The sequence below is a fragment of the Moschus berezovskii genome, chromosome 18 (genome assembly GCF_049115385.1).
Source record: "Moschus berezovskii isolate FMDL1 chromosome 18, NW_MosBer_1.0, whole genome shotgun sequence".
NCBI classification, from domain to species: Eukaryota; Metazoa; Chordata; class Mammalia; order Artiodactyla; family Moschidae; genus Moschus; species Moschus berezovskii.
Window position 1 is genome coordinate 17,792,570 of NC_142477.1, and position 14,600 is coordinate 17,807,169.

The following is a 14,600-nucleotide window of genomic DNA, read 5'->3' on the forward strand; positions in this document are numbered from 1 at the left end:
TGTGACATAGCTCTGCCCTGCTCTGTTTATCAAGGAGAGCCTTAGGCCCTAAGAGAAGGAAGTCTGAACCCTTTGATGGACAGACATTGTTTATAAATATTAATAACGAATCATTTCTAAATATGAAATATTTATTCTCAGATATTGTTGATCTGGGGCAATAAAATGGATTAGTAGCACGTTTAACATATGTGCTTAGTTGCTCAGTTGTGCCCAACTCTTGTGACTCAATGGACTGTAGCCCACCAGGCTCCTCTTTCCATGGGATTCTCCAGGCAAGAATACTGGAGTGGGTTGCCCTGCCCTCCTGCAGGGGATCTTTCTAACCCAGGGTTCGATCTGGGTCTCCTGCAATGTAGGCAGATTCTTTAGGTTCTGAGCCACCAGGGAAACCCATTTATATTCAAACGAAGATTACCTGGAGTTCATTCTGGTTTTCTTTATTTTTAATCCAGATCTTGCCTTGAGTCTGTGGGTCAATTAGCAAAGGATAGCGAGATGCTTTTGTGACAATAATTCCATTCTGAACGGACAGGTCATCATTGGGCAGGCCTTGGAGGTTCCACTCACTAATGGTAGGAGCATCAATCAACATCTCATTGACGTTTAGATTGTCTCCAAATGGAATTTCCCGGGCTTTCATTTCCTTCTGCCAGTCACTTAATAGCAGATCGCGAAATTCTTGATTAAAGGGACCAGAATAAGATAGAAAAGCTGTAGCCAACAACACATCCCCTAAAACAAAAAACAAAACACCACTGAAACACTTTATGAACAGCCTTGTAATTCTACAGAATATAAGAAGTGGCAAAAAAAAAAAGACAATCATTCTTTTGAATTAAATTTCAGAAAACAAATTGTAACCACAAGTTGCTGTGTCTTGTGAATAAGCAAGTTCAGTTCACTGTGAAGAGTCCACATGACCCACAAGTAACAACTACTGATAGTCAAGCACTGGATTATGTTGACCTTACTAGATATGAGAGGATGACTTCTAACCTCAGAAGACATAGCCTCCATTCTAAATGACCTTGATCTATATGGTCATTCACTCATAGGAGAATTCAAAAGTGACCTGATAATAGGAGTTTAAAGGTCATTAATCGGCCTCCCTGGTGGCTCAGACAGTAAAGAATCTGCCTGCAATGCAGGAGACCCAGGTTCAGTCCCTGAGTGAGATAGATCCCCTGGAGAAGGAAACGGCAACCCACAGTATTCTTGCCTAGAGAATTTCATGGACAGAGGAGACTGGTGGGTTACAGTCCATAGGGTTGTAAAGAGTCAGACATGACTAAGCGACTAACACAACATTATCTAAGAGAGGTTACCTAAATGCCAGACCAATATTCATCCTTTTGAAACATCTGGGCGTGCACACACACACAGAGGAATTTGAAGTAATGGAGTGTTGATGTATATGCTGATTAAAGCTTAAGTTTGCTCACTCCCTATCACAGTCAACACATAATCTCATTAATAAAGGGATTTGTGTGTGTGTGCTCAATCACTCAGTCCTGTCTGACTCTTTGCAACTCCATGGACTGTAGCCCACCAAGCTACTCTGCCCGTGGAATTCTCCAGGCAAGAATACTGGAGTGGGTTGTCATTTCCTCCTCGAGGGGATCTTCCCAACCCAGGGATCAAAACTGAGTCTCCTGCATTGAAAGTGGATTCTTTACTGCTGAGCCACTTGGGAAGCTAATAAAAGGATTTACATACCTACAAGTCTTTTAGTTTGTGCAGCAAACTCTTTACTTTGCGCTGTCCACCTTTCTTTTTCTCCTGCCAAGCCCCCGATCAATGCAGAAGCAGCCTGCATCTTATGTCTGCACCTCTCTGCATCTTCAAGCAAGGTCTAAACCAAAAGAAAGACTTCTGTTAGAAAAATAGAGCCTGCAGCTCAAAAACATAATTCTAAAACATTATATGTTATACGTCTTTGTAAGAAATGTGAGCCATTTATTTCACAGGAAGAATTAACTTCCATTACTATGTGTCTGGGTCAGTCCAGCCTGTGTCTTAAGCCCTATCTATGGAACATAGAGGGATTCCTCAGGAGGGGTACTGAGCAAATGGGCAGACCCTCCCCAGATTTTCATAAACTCAGATATAAAGAAAATTTGCATCATTGATGATTTTCCTATCAAAAATTACAAATAAAATATAAGCATACATGCTAATATCACAGAGCACAACAAAATGTAAAGACATGCATATCCCTACTTTAAAATGAGAAATGATGGTTCTCATGTTAAAGTTCTAGCATCACTATTGCTTTGTCTAACTCCATATCTCCTTTGATTTCAGGTGAAACTCTAGATTTTCTTCAGGTTGTGGAGTTCTGAAGCTCATTTACAAATTCCAGCTGCATCAGCTCAGCAGGCCCCTACCTGTTGCTCTTGCGTCAATAAAAGACCTCTAAGTGACTTCCACACACTGTTGGGCTTCCCAAGGGGCTCAGTGGTAAAGAGTCCACCTGCCAAACAGGAGACCTGGGTTCCATCTCCCTGCATCAGGAGGATCCCCTGGAGAAGGAAATGGCACCCCACTGCAGTATTCTTGCCTGGAAAATCCTATGGACAGAGGAGCCTGGTGGGCTACAGTCCATGCGGGTCACAGAGAGTTGGACACAATTGAAGTGACTAAACAGCAACAGCCACACACTGTTGCCACTCAGAGCTCTGTTCTTAAAAAACAAATGGCTCAGTATATGTAATTATGGCTGATTTGCAACATTGAATGGCAGAAACCAACATAACACTATAAAAATTCTTTAAAAAATTTTTAAGAGAAAAAAAGCAAATGGTTCAGTTTCTTAATATTGAAGAGACAGCTGTTAATTCTACCTGTAAAACTGTGTACTTATGAAATAATAATGGATATGGATAAAGATTTAGCTATATGACAAGTCACTCGGAGTTCATGTAATATTCACACATTTATATAATATATATGGCATACACATATGCTAAATGTCTAACAATAGAGGATTATTTACATACTTTATGGTATACTGTGAATAAGAATACTCTGACGCCATTAAAATATAATCATTAAGAAAAATAATCATTAGTTAAATTTCATTTATAAAGCAATATGTACTGAATGATCTGTTACAGTTTTACGTAGATTTAAAATATATGTAAATCAGGCATACGTGTAGATACAAAATGATAAAGAGCAAAATATTTTTAGGCTTTATCACCAGGGTTACCTCTGTGTATTTTCTATAAAGAAACACAAACTGCTTTTGTAATAATAGCATAATACAGTGTTTTTCAGAAACAAGATACTTGTTCCAGTTTGTTCTAGTCTGCTCAGTTTTCCTTCCCACTAGAGTTAATGCAGAAAACCCGAAAGCCCAGCTGAGAGGTCCACCCACACCTGTACACCATCCATATTTGTCTGTATCTCCCCAGAAAGAAGGATGTCAGCTGGAAGTACCACACGACATCATTGTGTTCTTGTTATTGTTGTCTGGTCACTCAGTTGTGTCCGACTGTTTGCAACCCCATGGACTGTAGCCCTCCAGGCCCCTCTGTCCATGGGATTCTCCAGGCAAGAATACTGGAGAGGGGTGCCATGCCCTCCTCCAGGGGATCTTCCAGAATCAGGGATCAAACCCACAACCCCTGCATTAGGCAGGTGGGTTCTTTATCAATGAGCCACCAGAAAAGCCCTTATTTATATCTGCCTACCTTTAAACAAACTTTTCATGTGAAAGATAGTTTTAATATTACGTTATCCTCCCTAAGTTCCCCATCCCCACTTCTGTGGAGCTGAATGTAAACTGGCCAACCTCTCCCCTCCCGGCTGTTGCTTTCTGGAAGCCCAGGCTCCTGGGGCAGGGGTGATTGGGAAATGGGGGATGGGAGCAGACAGGAGTGAGAAGCGAATTTTCCCTCTGAGCCTGGCTGGGGGCGTGTGCAGAATTCCTCGGCTTCTGCGGGCAGTACTCCTGGCCCTCTTTCTCCCAGTGCCCTAAAATGTGACCAAATCCCTGGGGAAGCAGGCCCTCCACAAAGCCCTGCCCTGTGCACAGAGCAGCAGGACACACACTCCCCCAGGGACTGCACGCCTGGGTAATGAGGTCACCAGTCGTGACCATGAACCGCAGACTTGAAACCCTCCCTTGCCTCCCTGTAGCCTGTGACCCTGGACTCTCATGGAGCCCCATGGAGGGAGAAGCAACACCGCCATGACTAAAGGTCAACTTCAGGCCAACGTGTTGTGGGCAGGCCAGCACACGGCCAGATTTTGTTTTCTTAATGAAAAACACATGGCATTTGTTGAAATTCAATTTTTTAAGTTAGAGCCATACATTTATAGTACTTACATGGTCCTTATAATTGCTTACCTAACAAATAGCAGATACTCGAAAACAAAAGAGCTTGAGTGAACTAATGCAAAATTGTTAAAACTGAAAGATAATAAAATGAGGCTGCAAAATATTTTTACTATATGTAGCAGCGCTTCCCAATGCGAGTGTCCAAATGGTAGAAATTAGCAGGCCTTCCTCATAGTTTCTAAAGTAGACTTTCAAACTGCAAAGTGGATTTTCTCTTGATATTATAAGTGAATTCCATAGACCATAAGTAATAAATCCAAATGATGATACATAATTACTTCTCCAAAATTTCCATAAAGCTCTTATTTTGCTTTCAGGAGACTTATCTTTAACAGAGAATACCACACATCTTGCATATCGTGCAACTGATATGTTTATCTAAATTCACTCACTGGGACCCTGTAAAGGGACAGACCAACAGAGCAGAAATCTCAATCCAGCCAAGGACAACTGGGAAGAAGCAGAGGTTCTAAAATAAATCATCAAGGAAAGCACAGAGAGAATCTAGATCTTGTTTTCCAAATGTAGGCTTTATCAGAGGCAGAGAGAGATTTTGTGAGAACAGATGCTTACATAATCCAGGGACCACTTTAAGAAAATCATTAAAGAATTTTTGCAAATACAAAACAGCCAAGTGAACATGTAATGAGAATCAGCATGGAAAAGGCACTACAAAGTCCTGATGGTGAAGAATTCAGGTCACTATCCCCTGGGATCTCTAGGTATTTTATCTGAATAAAATACTCTCCCCATAGACCTCTCCATGGCTCCCAGTAAACTCAGCATTTATGGGGCCTGTGCAAGTGAGGGAAAATACAGCTTAAGCTACATTAGGTTTATGTTACATCTGCCTTGATTTCCAGAATGGAGGCCCCAGTGGAGCTGGAGTTGGTATAAATCAGTGAAAGAGCTTGCTGCTCAGTGGAGAGGAAATATACAAACCTTGATTTTGAAGAGTGCTAAAGTTGCAAATGAGATGGCTGGATGGCATCACCGACTCGATGGACATGAGTTTGAGTGAACTCCGGGAGGTGGTGATGGACAGGGAAGCCTGGCGTGCTGTGATTCATGGGGTCGCAAAGAGTCGGACACGACTGAGCGACTGAACTGAACTAAACTGAAAGTTGCAAAATATGCAGACGTTGAGAAGGCTGTGGGTGGTCTCTGTGACTGGGACACAGCCATGTGGTCAGGTTGGTCCAGCAGAGAGGCCCAAAAAGACATCAGACGATCAAGATCTAATCCAGTCCTAGGACCAGTGCCTATAATCGACAGCCATTCTCCTGTCCTTTCTGGACCTAAGTTCCTTTCCTTATTGTTTTTTTAATTTTAATTTTGTTTTAATTTTTTTGTCGCACCGTGTAGGGTCTTAACTCCCTGACCTGGGATTGAACCCAGGCTCCTTGTATCTGAAGCACAAAGTCTTAATTACTGGACCACCAGGGAAGTCCCCTAAGTTCCTTTCTTTAAAAGGAGAATAAAATAAAAATATCTACCCTGCCTACCTTGAGAGATTGTTTAAAGATTAAATGAGATAAAGTGGGAGGATGTGATTTGAAAAACATACCAAAAATGCTGCACAAGATACTGCTTTCATCACAATTTACAAGAAAACCCTGAACACCCATGTTCCAGCAGTGACTTCTGTTTTGGCTGAATATCCTGACCTCTCACCTAAGGTCCTCAGTGTCTGCTAGAAACAAACTCCAGGGCTTAATGAGGGTTCATGTGCTGTGTGTATATGTGTGAATGTATGTACGTATGCATGCACTGTGCATCTATTAAATGAATCCCCGCTGGAAATCAAAGCCTTAGAGAAAGCAGGAGAGGAATGAAGGGCTGACCACAGTGTCAGAGGACAGTGACCTGCTTTTCGGTCATGGCCTGCTCGTACTCAGCCTGCACCACATCCAGCTCGGCTTGCTTGTCGTCCAGCTCGGCCTGGGCCTTCTGCAGATCCTGCATGGCCAAGACGTACCGGTTCTCCTGCACCACCAGGTTGGCCTGCAAAGGACACACACACCGTGAAGGAATAGGCAGCAACCCAGACGTCCAGCACATCGGATCTGAGAACTCAGGGAAGTCCATGCTACACTTTTTCTTTGTTCTTTGAGAGTCTTCTCAAATTACATTATCAAAGCCAAGTCTTCATGTGAATTTGACATGTTTGTAAGCAGATGATCATAAATCATTAAGAGAGAGTCAGCAAACTTTTTCATAAAATTCCAGATAGTAAATATTTTCGACTTTGGTGGCCCAGAGGCAAAATCAAGACTTTTAAGTACTTAATTTAAAATTCTACGAGCTGTACAAATACAGGTGGTAGGTTAGATTTGGCCTGCAGACCATAGTTTGCCAGTCCCTAAATTCAAACACATAATAGTAAATGCATGAAGGCATACTGCAGATTATTTTAATATTGAGTTGTAGGGGGAAAGTTGAATATTTAGAACCATCTGCCAAGGAGAACTCATCACTGTTAATGAAGATGTTAAAACAAGGCAAAGAATGAAACATAATTAATCACTGAATATAAGGATCTATAAAGATAAAAACCTAGATCTTTATATGAATGGACTTGATGGTATTCCTGTAATTCTCATATATTTCTTGCTTTCTGGCAAAGAAGTGATAACTTGAGCTGTGACCAAATAAAAATATTTATTTTAAGGAAGCTACTAAATTAGACTCAAAAGACAGAATCAAAAGCAATATCGGGGGGGGCGGGTAGCAATATTGGAAAACAGTGACATAGAAAATAGTCCATGCTTACGGGAATTTAAATTCTTCTGAAAAAAACTTGAAGTCAAAATTCTCTCTTTTAAATATTTAAAATAGTAAAACTGACTTTGATGGGGAAAACCCACAACCAGCATCATATTATTTCTAAGGTGTTTGAGATGGGAGGGAGGTGAGAGGGGGGTTCAAATTGGGGAACACATGTACACCCGGGGAAGATTCATGTCAATGTATGGCAAAACCAATACAATAATGTAAAGTAATTAGCCTCCAATTAAAATAAATAAATTTAAATTAAAAAATATTCTTTTGAGATAAATTATTTTCTTATCTGATAACCTCAGGTTCCCAAATTTTGGCAGAATAATTCTTTAAAGGAATACCTAGTTCTATGACTAGAACCAATGACAGAAAAAGCATGGCTTAAAAATTATCGTTTACAGATATTCTGACTCTTAGAATAATTTTCTTCGTCTCTGCTCTAAGAAGAATCTGCTGCCATGACTTAAACAAGGAGGAACAGCAAGGCCACTCTGTCAACTTACTATAAAGCCACCCACTAATGTCAAACTATCACAGTCCCCCAACTTTTGGATATTTTCAAGGACTTTCCTCAGAAAAAAGTAATCTTTTTAATGAAGTACTCAAAAGATACTAATCAAAGGGTATAAAAATCTTTCAAATACACCTGCTCACATTAGGAGCTGTCGGAATCTATTAAGATTACTTAAACTCTATGAGCCTCAGTTTCTCTATTAAGATATTGCTACCTGCTAAGATTTATGAAAGTGTGTTATGTGTGTATTAAATATAAACCAGTGTATTTAAAACCGAATGCATGTAAAAACCCAAGTCTGGGACCTGGTCTATAACAAGAGTTTAATAGATAATAATATATTAATATCACTCTTTTAAAGATCTTTTTTATATGGGCCATTTTTAAACTCTTTATTGAATTTGTTACAACATGGCTTCTGTTTTTTGTTTTGGTCTTCTGGCATCAAGGCATGTGGGATCTCTGTTCCCTGAGCAGGGATGGAATCCACAGTCCTGCATTGGAAGGTGAAGTCTTAACCACTGGATCACCAGGGAAGTCCCTCCATAAATAACAGTGTTATTATCTGTGTTCAATATTTAAGGCTCTACTGTTGCAATGCTCTGTTTATGTGAACTCATATTTACTAGTTTTCACAGAGTTTCTAAGGAGAAATCTCATTAGAATGAAACTGAATAGAATTTAAATTGCAATTCTTGTCATCAATATTTGTTTAAGTTTATCCACTATTAGAAGTCATTTGGCCTGTCTAGAGGAATTGTAAGATGAAGAAGAGTCCCTCAGTGTATCCTTCACTAATGAGTGGTGAAGAGGTCCCCACTGGAGTCAAAGGAGTGTCCTCAACCTCTCTTCACTTGGGAAACGAGAGAAACCCCTTCAGAAATCAGTGAAGTAGACCCTTTGGCCTGTATTTCCTAATATACTGAGCAGAGTTGCCCAATGATAACCTACGCTGTCTTTGTCTTTGACTTCTCTAGGCAATGAACACGTAGGATCTATGTAACTATGTTTATTTTTATTACAATGGCAATTAGGAGGGACCTGACAAACTAAAGACTTCCAGATGCTGGATGCTATCAAGAACACAGGAGGGCACCCCCAGAACAGGCTTCTCAGAAGAGAAGCATAGGTACAACTAGACAGTTCCTCCTCCTGGTGTTCCCTTCACATCCTACTGTAGGACTTACATTGTCCTGGGACTGGATGTAGTCTGAATTGTACCGAACGTAATGGAGGAGATGCTGTTCTTGCATAAGCCTTGTTTAGAATGTCTATTATTTTGTACTGATTTCAACTCATTTTATTTCAAGTAATTACAACAAAATAAAAACTCCCCCTTGTGAATTCAACTGTAATTCCCTTGGAGACACATGGATGCTTACCCACTGGAAAAATTTGCAAAGGATTCCCTATACTTTTCACTGGATTCAGTGGTTCAGTCAGTATAAAAATAGCCAACTGGAGTCTTCAGTGGTCCTGAATCCAAATACCTGACAGCATGACTTCAACTATTTGCTCTTGAAAATGTCTAAGCCAAATGAATCCCTTCTGTTTCAAGTTGCCCTAAGACACCCAGGGACTCCCCACTGTCTAAATGCTCTGGGTATGGTAATAATGAGAAAATAAAATGGAACTTGAAACTCTCTCCTTATCTTCTTTTTAGTCTTGATTATTTTTAGCATGATTATTAAGTTCCTCATGTATTTTGTAAGTATAAGAGGATTTTAGTTGATGGCTGAAAGAGAACAGACTTAAACAAAAGCAAAATAATCAATCAAACCATCAGGTGTGATTTTTGAGGCATTAATATTTCATCCTCAAAACATGTACTGGCCTCTCCATCTGCTGAAGACTGTCACTGAACAGTGTGGAGGCATGGGCAAATAAAAGCTGAGAAATTCAATAACTCAAAGAGAAACAGTGGCATATTGTCAGCCCACATTAAATCAAGGATGCTGGTCAGTCTCTTTCCTGAGGGCCAAAGGGAGCGGGAATACTGCGTCACCTCTGAAGCCAAGTCCAGCCACCAGTGACTGTGTCCACCCCGCCTCATTCATAGGACTCCCTGGCAAAAGATCTTGGACATTACTGGTGGATCCTATGCTATAGTTTTCTGTGAAACACAGAACACACCACTATCCTGGTGGACTCAGTTGTAGAGTCCATGCTTAAGGCCCATACAGTTCCGATGGCAGGAGGATTACAGAGAAGAAAGAAACATCCTACGCTTGGCCAGTCAGCACCAGCTCTTCCCATAAACTTGAGACTAATAACACCTGAGACTCCTTGAAACACAAGCCCTGTGGACCCAGAGACCCCCTGCTGGCACACATCCTGAAGCCCCACCAAGGAAGCTTACCTTCAGAGGCAAAACCTCTCTGTTTATGGAAAAGAAAGAAGCCATGGCCTTGGTCCAGGAACAAAGACCTGCTACATTCCCACACACTCGTTTAGCAGTTTCGATGTTGTAGTCTGCCATTTCGAAGTAAGGATTCAAAAATTCTATCACTTCTTCATTGATTGTGTCTTTCGGGAATTGCTGCGGAAGAATGGAGTGAAATAAAGTTAAAATGCCTTTGTCCATTAAGTCGTAATCACATTATGCTCATTCTAGCACTGAAACCAACGGTTAAATTCAAGAATGGATGAATATCTTGTCGATATTTCAGGATATTAGGCAAATAAAATGATACATATATTTAGCATTGCAAATAAAGCAAATATGTAAAGTGTATGTATTTAGACATAAATATTTAGCAGCAACCAAATGCTTAACACATTCAGAGAGAGGTTCCATTAAACTCACCTGAAATGTGATGAAAATCAGTTGGACATTAAGCCTTCAGGGTGATGAATTAATTTTTAATCACTGAACTATCAAGACTATGAGAGAACTTTACTCTTCTGGAGGGATAAAATTTTAAAATAGTAGCAGAAATGGATTAAGAGTGCCTTCTTGCATTAAAAGAGAAAACTGACCAATCACTAGAATTGGATCTTTTAAAAATGACATTTGATCATCTCAATGAAGATAATTAAATGTTTTCCAAGTAGAAAGAAATGTAGCACCTAAATAATTCAGAGAAATAAGTCTGCACAGAACACACATAGCACAGAGCAAAACTCACCCTCATTCAGACCTCCTTAAATATGCAAGTTTCTTTTGTAAGACTTAAAAAATAGTGAAGTCAGAAGAATATTTGGGAGCAATAGAAGGATGGTGGTGACAGAAGGCAAATAGCAAAGTAGCTACCAAGAACATTGGCTCTGCAGCAGGTATATAAGGCAAGTCCAATGCCACTGCCACATTTTTCGGTGAGCATTTTTTGAGCCCCACCCCCTACCATCACTGCCTTCCCACACACTCGTAATCAGATTAATCGCCACCCCCTCTCCACCCAAATAGCACACTATTCCTTCACAGGGCACATACATCTCTGAGGCTTATATTTCAATTATCTGAAACAAGTCTGTATGACCCACTGGTTTCAGAAGCTACTTCTTATTAGAGCTGCTGTAAAAGGCCTCACAAGATGCTCTGGCCACAGCAGCCACATGGGCAACATTGAATTAAAAACTGAATGAAACGGAAAAAGACATATACGCCAGTGTTCACGGCAGCACTATTTACAATAGTTAGGACATGGAAGAAACCTAGATGTTCATCAACAGATAAGTGGATAAAGAAGTTGTGGTACGTGAACACAATGGAATATTTCTCAGCTATAAAAAGGAGAGCATTTGAGTCAGTTCTAATGAGGTGGACGAACCTAGAGCCTATTATACAAAGTGAAGTAAGTTAGAAAGAGAAAGACAAATATTGCATATTAAGATATATATATGCAATCTAGAAAGATGGTACTGATGAACCTATCTACAGAATTTTGAACACAGTAGGGAGAGAGCAGGTGGGATGATTTGAGAGAGCAGTACTGAAGCATATATATTACCATAGATAGACAGTGGTAATCTACTATATGACACAAGGAACCCAAAGCTGGTGCTCTGTGCAACTTAGAGGGATGGAATGGGGAGGGAGGTGGTAGGGAGGTTTAAGAGGGAGGGGATATATGTATTGGAGAAGGAAACAGTAACCCACTCCAGTATTATTGCCTGGAGAATCCCATGGACGGAGAAGCCTGGTAGGCTACAGTCCATGGGGTCGCATAGAGTCGGACACGACAGAGCGATGGAACGGAACGGATGGCTGACTTATGTCGATGTATGGCAGATATCATCATAATATTATAAAGCAGTTATCCTTCAATAAAAATTAAAATTTTAAAAAGAAACCATGAAAAATTTAAAAAATAAGCTGAATGAAAGACAGTGCTAAAGTTACTGTGTGGGGTATGAATGGGGATTGGGAATCCCCAATCAGTTGTCTCAAGATCTAAATATTAAAGATAAAAAAACAAAACTTTTAGAATAAACAAAAGGTGCATTTATCCTGCTCCAGAGACAGGCAAAGATTTACTAAACAGAACACAGAAGGCACTATTAAGGAAAATATTGATAAATTGGACTATACCATTCTAGAGGAGATCAATCCTGAGTGTTCATTGGAAGGACTGATGCTAAAGCTGAAACTCCAATACTCTGGCCACCTCATGCGATGAGTTGACTCACTGGAAAAGACTCTGATGCTGGGAAAGGTTGCGGGCGGGAGAAGGGGACGACAGAGAATGAGATGGCTGGATGGCATCACCGACTCGATGGACATGAGTTTGAGTGAACTCCGGGAGATAGTTAAGGACAGGGAAACCTGGTGTGCTGCAGTCCATGAGGTCGCAAAGAGTCAGATACAACTGAGCAACTGAACAGCAATAAATGGATGGACTATGGTGAAAGCATTTCACAATGTATTAATACAAACACCAAAACATCAAGTCATACACCTTCATCATAATACATTTTAATTTATCAATTATACCCCAATAAAGATTAAAAACACTTAACAAGTTAAAAAATATGCATGCAAATTCTTTCTAGAACCATCTTCTGTTAAAGGATCCAGACACTCCAATGAAGTCTGAGTCCCCTCTCAGCCCATCATTACTGAACTACCAACCTGCAAATTCTGCAGAAAGTTTCCTGCTGTCATCAGTTTTAAAGATTCCTGCCAGGAAGGAATTGTGCAGCTTTTCTCCAGGTCAATTTTCACTGCATTGACTTTCCTCTGAAACAGCAGCAGCACACAATCCATGATCCTCATGATGAGATGAGGGGGTCGGCCTAGTGTGCGGACAGTAGCGATGTCGGAAGGCTTGATGGTCTGGGGAGGAGAGGAGGTTATCATCCAGTCTCAAGACAGGGAAAGTGGAAACAAACATTCAGTCTCCAAAGACTGCTACAGGAAGTCCCCTACCTATGAACAAGTTCCATTCTGCAAGCCCATCTGTAAGTCCAATTTGTTCGTAAGTCCAAAAGCTAACCTGGGTACCCAGTCAGCAACATAGTACTGTACTGTAATAGGTTTATAATATTTTTCCCACAAATAATACATAAAAACAAACAGATACAAAACACTTTTAATCCTACAGTACACGTACCTTGAAAGGTACAGAGTAACAGGACAACAGCTGGCACACAGGGGCTGGCATAGGGTGAACAGGCAAGAAGTGTCACCAACTAGAGGAGGGAGAACGGGTGGGAGATGGTAGAACTGAAGGATCGTCAGCAACAGGAGACAGAGGGCAAGTTGGGGTTTCACTCATGCCTGACAGTGATAGAATCCACGTTCGCATCTTTGAAAGCTCGCAACTTAAAACGTTCATGTAGATGTAGGGGACTTACTGTACTTCAACAGAGGAGCACAAGCATTTTTAAGTTCAATGCAGTCATGAGGGCTAGAAGCATATTTAATCCCAAAGAAACACACATCCCCACAAGTTCAAATTTTTACAATTCAAAGTGACAGCCAGAGGAGACAGTCAGAGATATGTTCGCCAGCTGATAAGGAGCTGTGACTTCTCTAAAATTGTTAACAGCCACTTAGTGTCAGAAAAGGAAGCAATCTGAAAGGAAAAGAATCATGAGCTCTAAAGTAGATTCCAGGGATTCTCAACCAGGGAAACTCCAGAACTTGCAGTGCTTTTTTTTACTCATTAGTTATGTAGGTCAAGAATCTGACTCTCTCTCTTACAGCTCGTCACCGTGGACCGACACCAGCGGGTAGCCTCAGGGCTGCCAGTTGCATAATTAGAGGTTTCTTAGCTGGAAACTGACCTTTAGATGATGGAACATGAGCAATAGGAATTTCACTAAGCTCTTAGAAAAGTTCTGCTCCATACAAAGATTCTTCTACAGTAAATTACTTAACAGTCACATAGACCTGTTGTGGTCGATAATAATTGTTCTATCAATTCTATCAGTGGAATAAGTATTGGAAACACAAAAATAAGCATCTGATACAGTCCTATTTCTAGGACAGACAGCACCTTCATTCCTTCTAGAACTTGTAGAGCTTCCATCTGATTTCCATTTGCAATCCTGCTGTCAAAGGAAGGTATCCCATGAACTTCATATCAAAGCTAATGATCTTTTCTCTGAGAACTTCGGGGAAAATAAGAAAAGAAAACCAGTAAACCTGGTAATTAGAAAGGTAACTATCTACTTTGAAAAGGATTATTTCAGTACACTAGCATTTGTGAATTCTAGACAGCTGGAAGTAAAGGAGAATTTGTGGTTAAAAAAAAACTGGAAATGGCAGACAGATCTTAATTTGAGATATTTGGCTATAGAAGAGAAAGGAGAGAAACATAATAGCTGCCAATAGGGAGAGCAGCATCAAATTAAAGTGGATATCAAAGAGTCTGACATGCTTGTTTCACTTTAGCTTTTTGTTTGTTTGTTTTAAAATTTATTTTATCAAAGTATAGTTGATTTACAATGTTGCATTAGTTTCAGGTGTAAAGTAAAGTGATTCAGTTATAAATACACACACACACACACACA

The 14,600-nt window shown here is 40.3% G+C and overlaps 1 protein-coding gene across 1 annotated transcript in view; it reads right to left on the reverse strand.

The window, feature by feature from the left end:
* DNAH5 (dynein axonemal heavy chain 5) overlaps positions 1-14,600 on the reverse strand; it is a 265,941-nt gene that overhangs the window by 63,841 nt on the left and 187,500 nt on the right. Inside the window, exons 59-63 of the mRNA XM_055422257.2 lie at positions 12,715-12,918; positions 10,003-10,182; positions 6,215-6,352; positions 1,720-1,855; positions 419-735 (exon numbers count right to left, since the gene is read on the reverse strand). Of these exons, the coding sequence (XP_055278232.2) occupies positions 419-735; positions 1,720-1,855; positions 6,215-6,352; positions 10,003-10,182; positions 12,715-12,918 (975 nt within the window). The remainder of the gene's footprint in view (positions 1-418; positions 736-1,719; positions 1,856-6,214; positions 6,353-10,002; positions 10,183-12,714; positions 12,919-14,600) is intronic.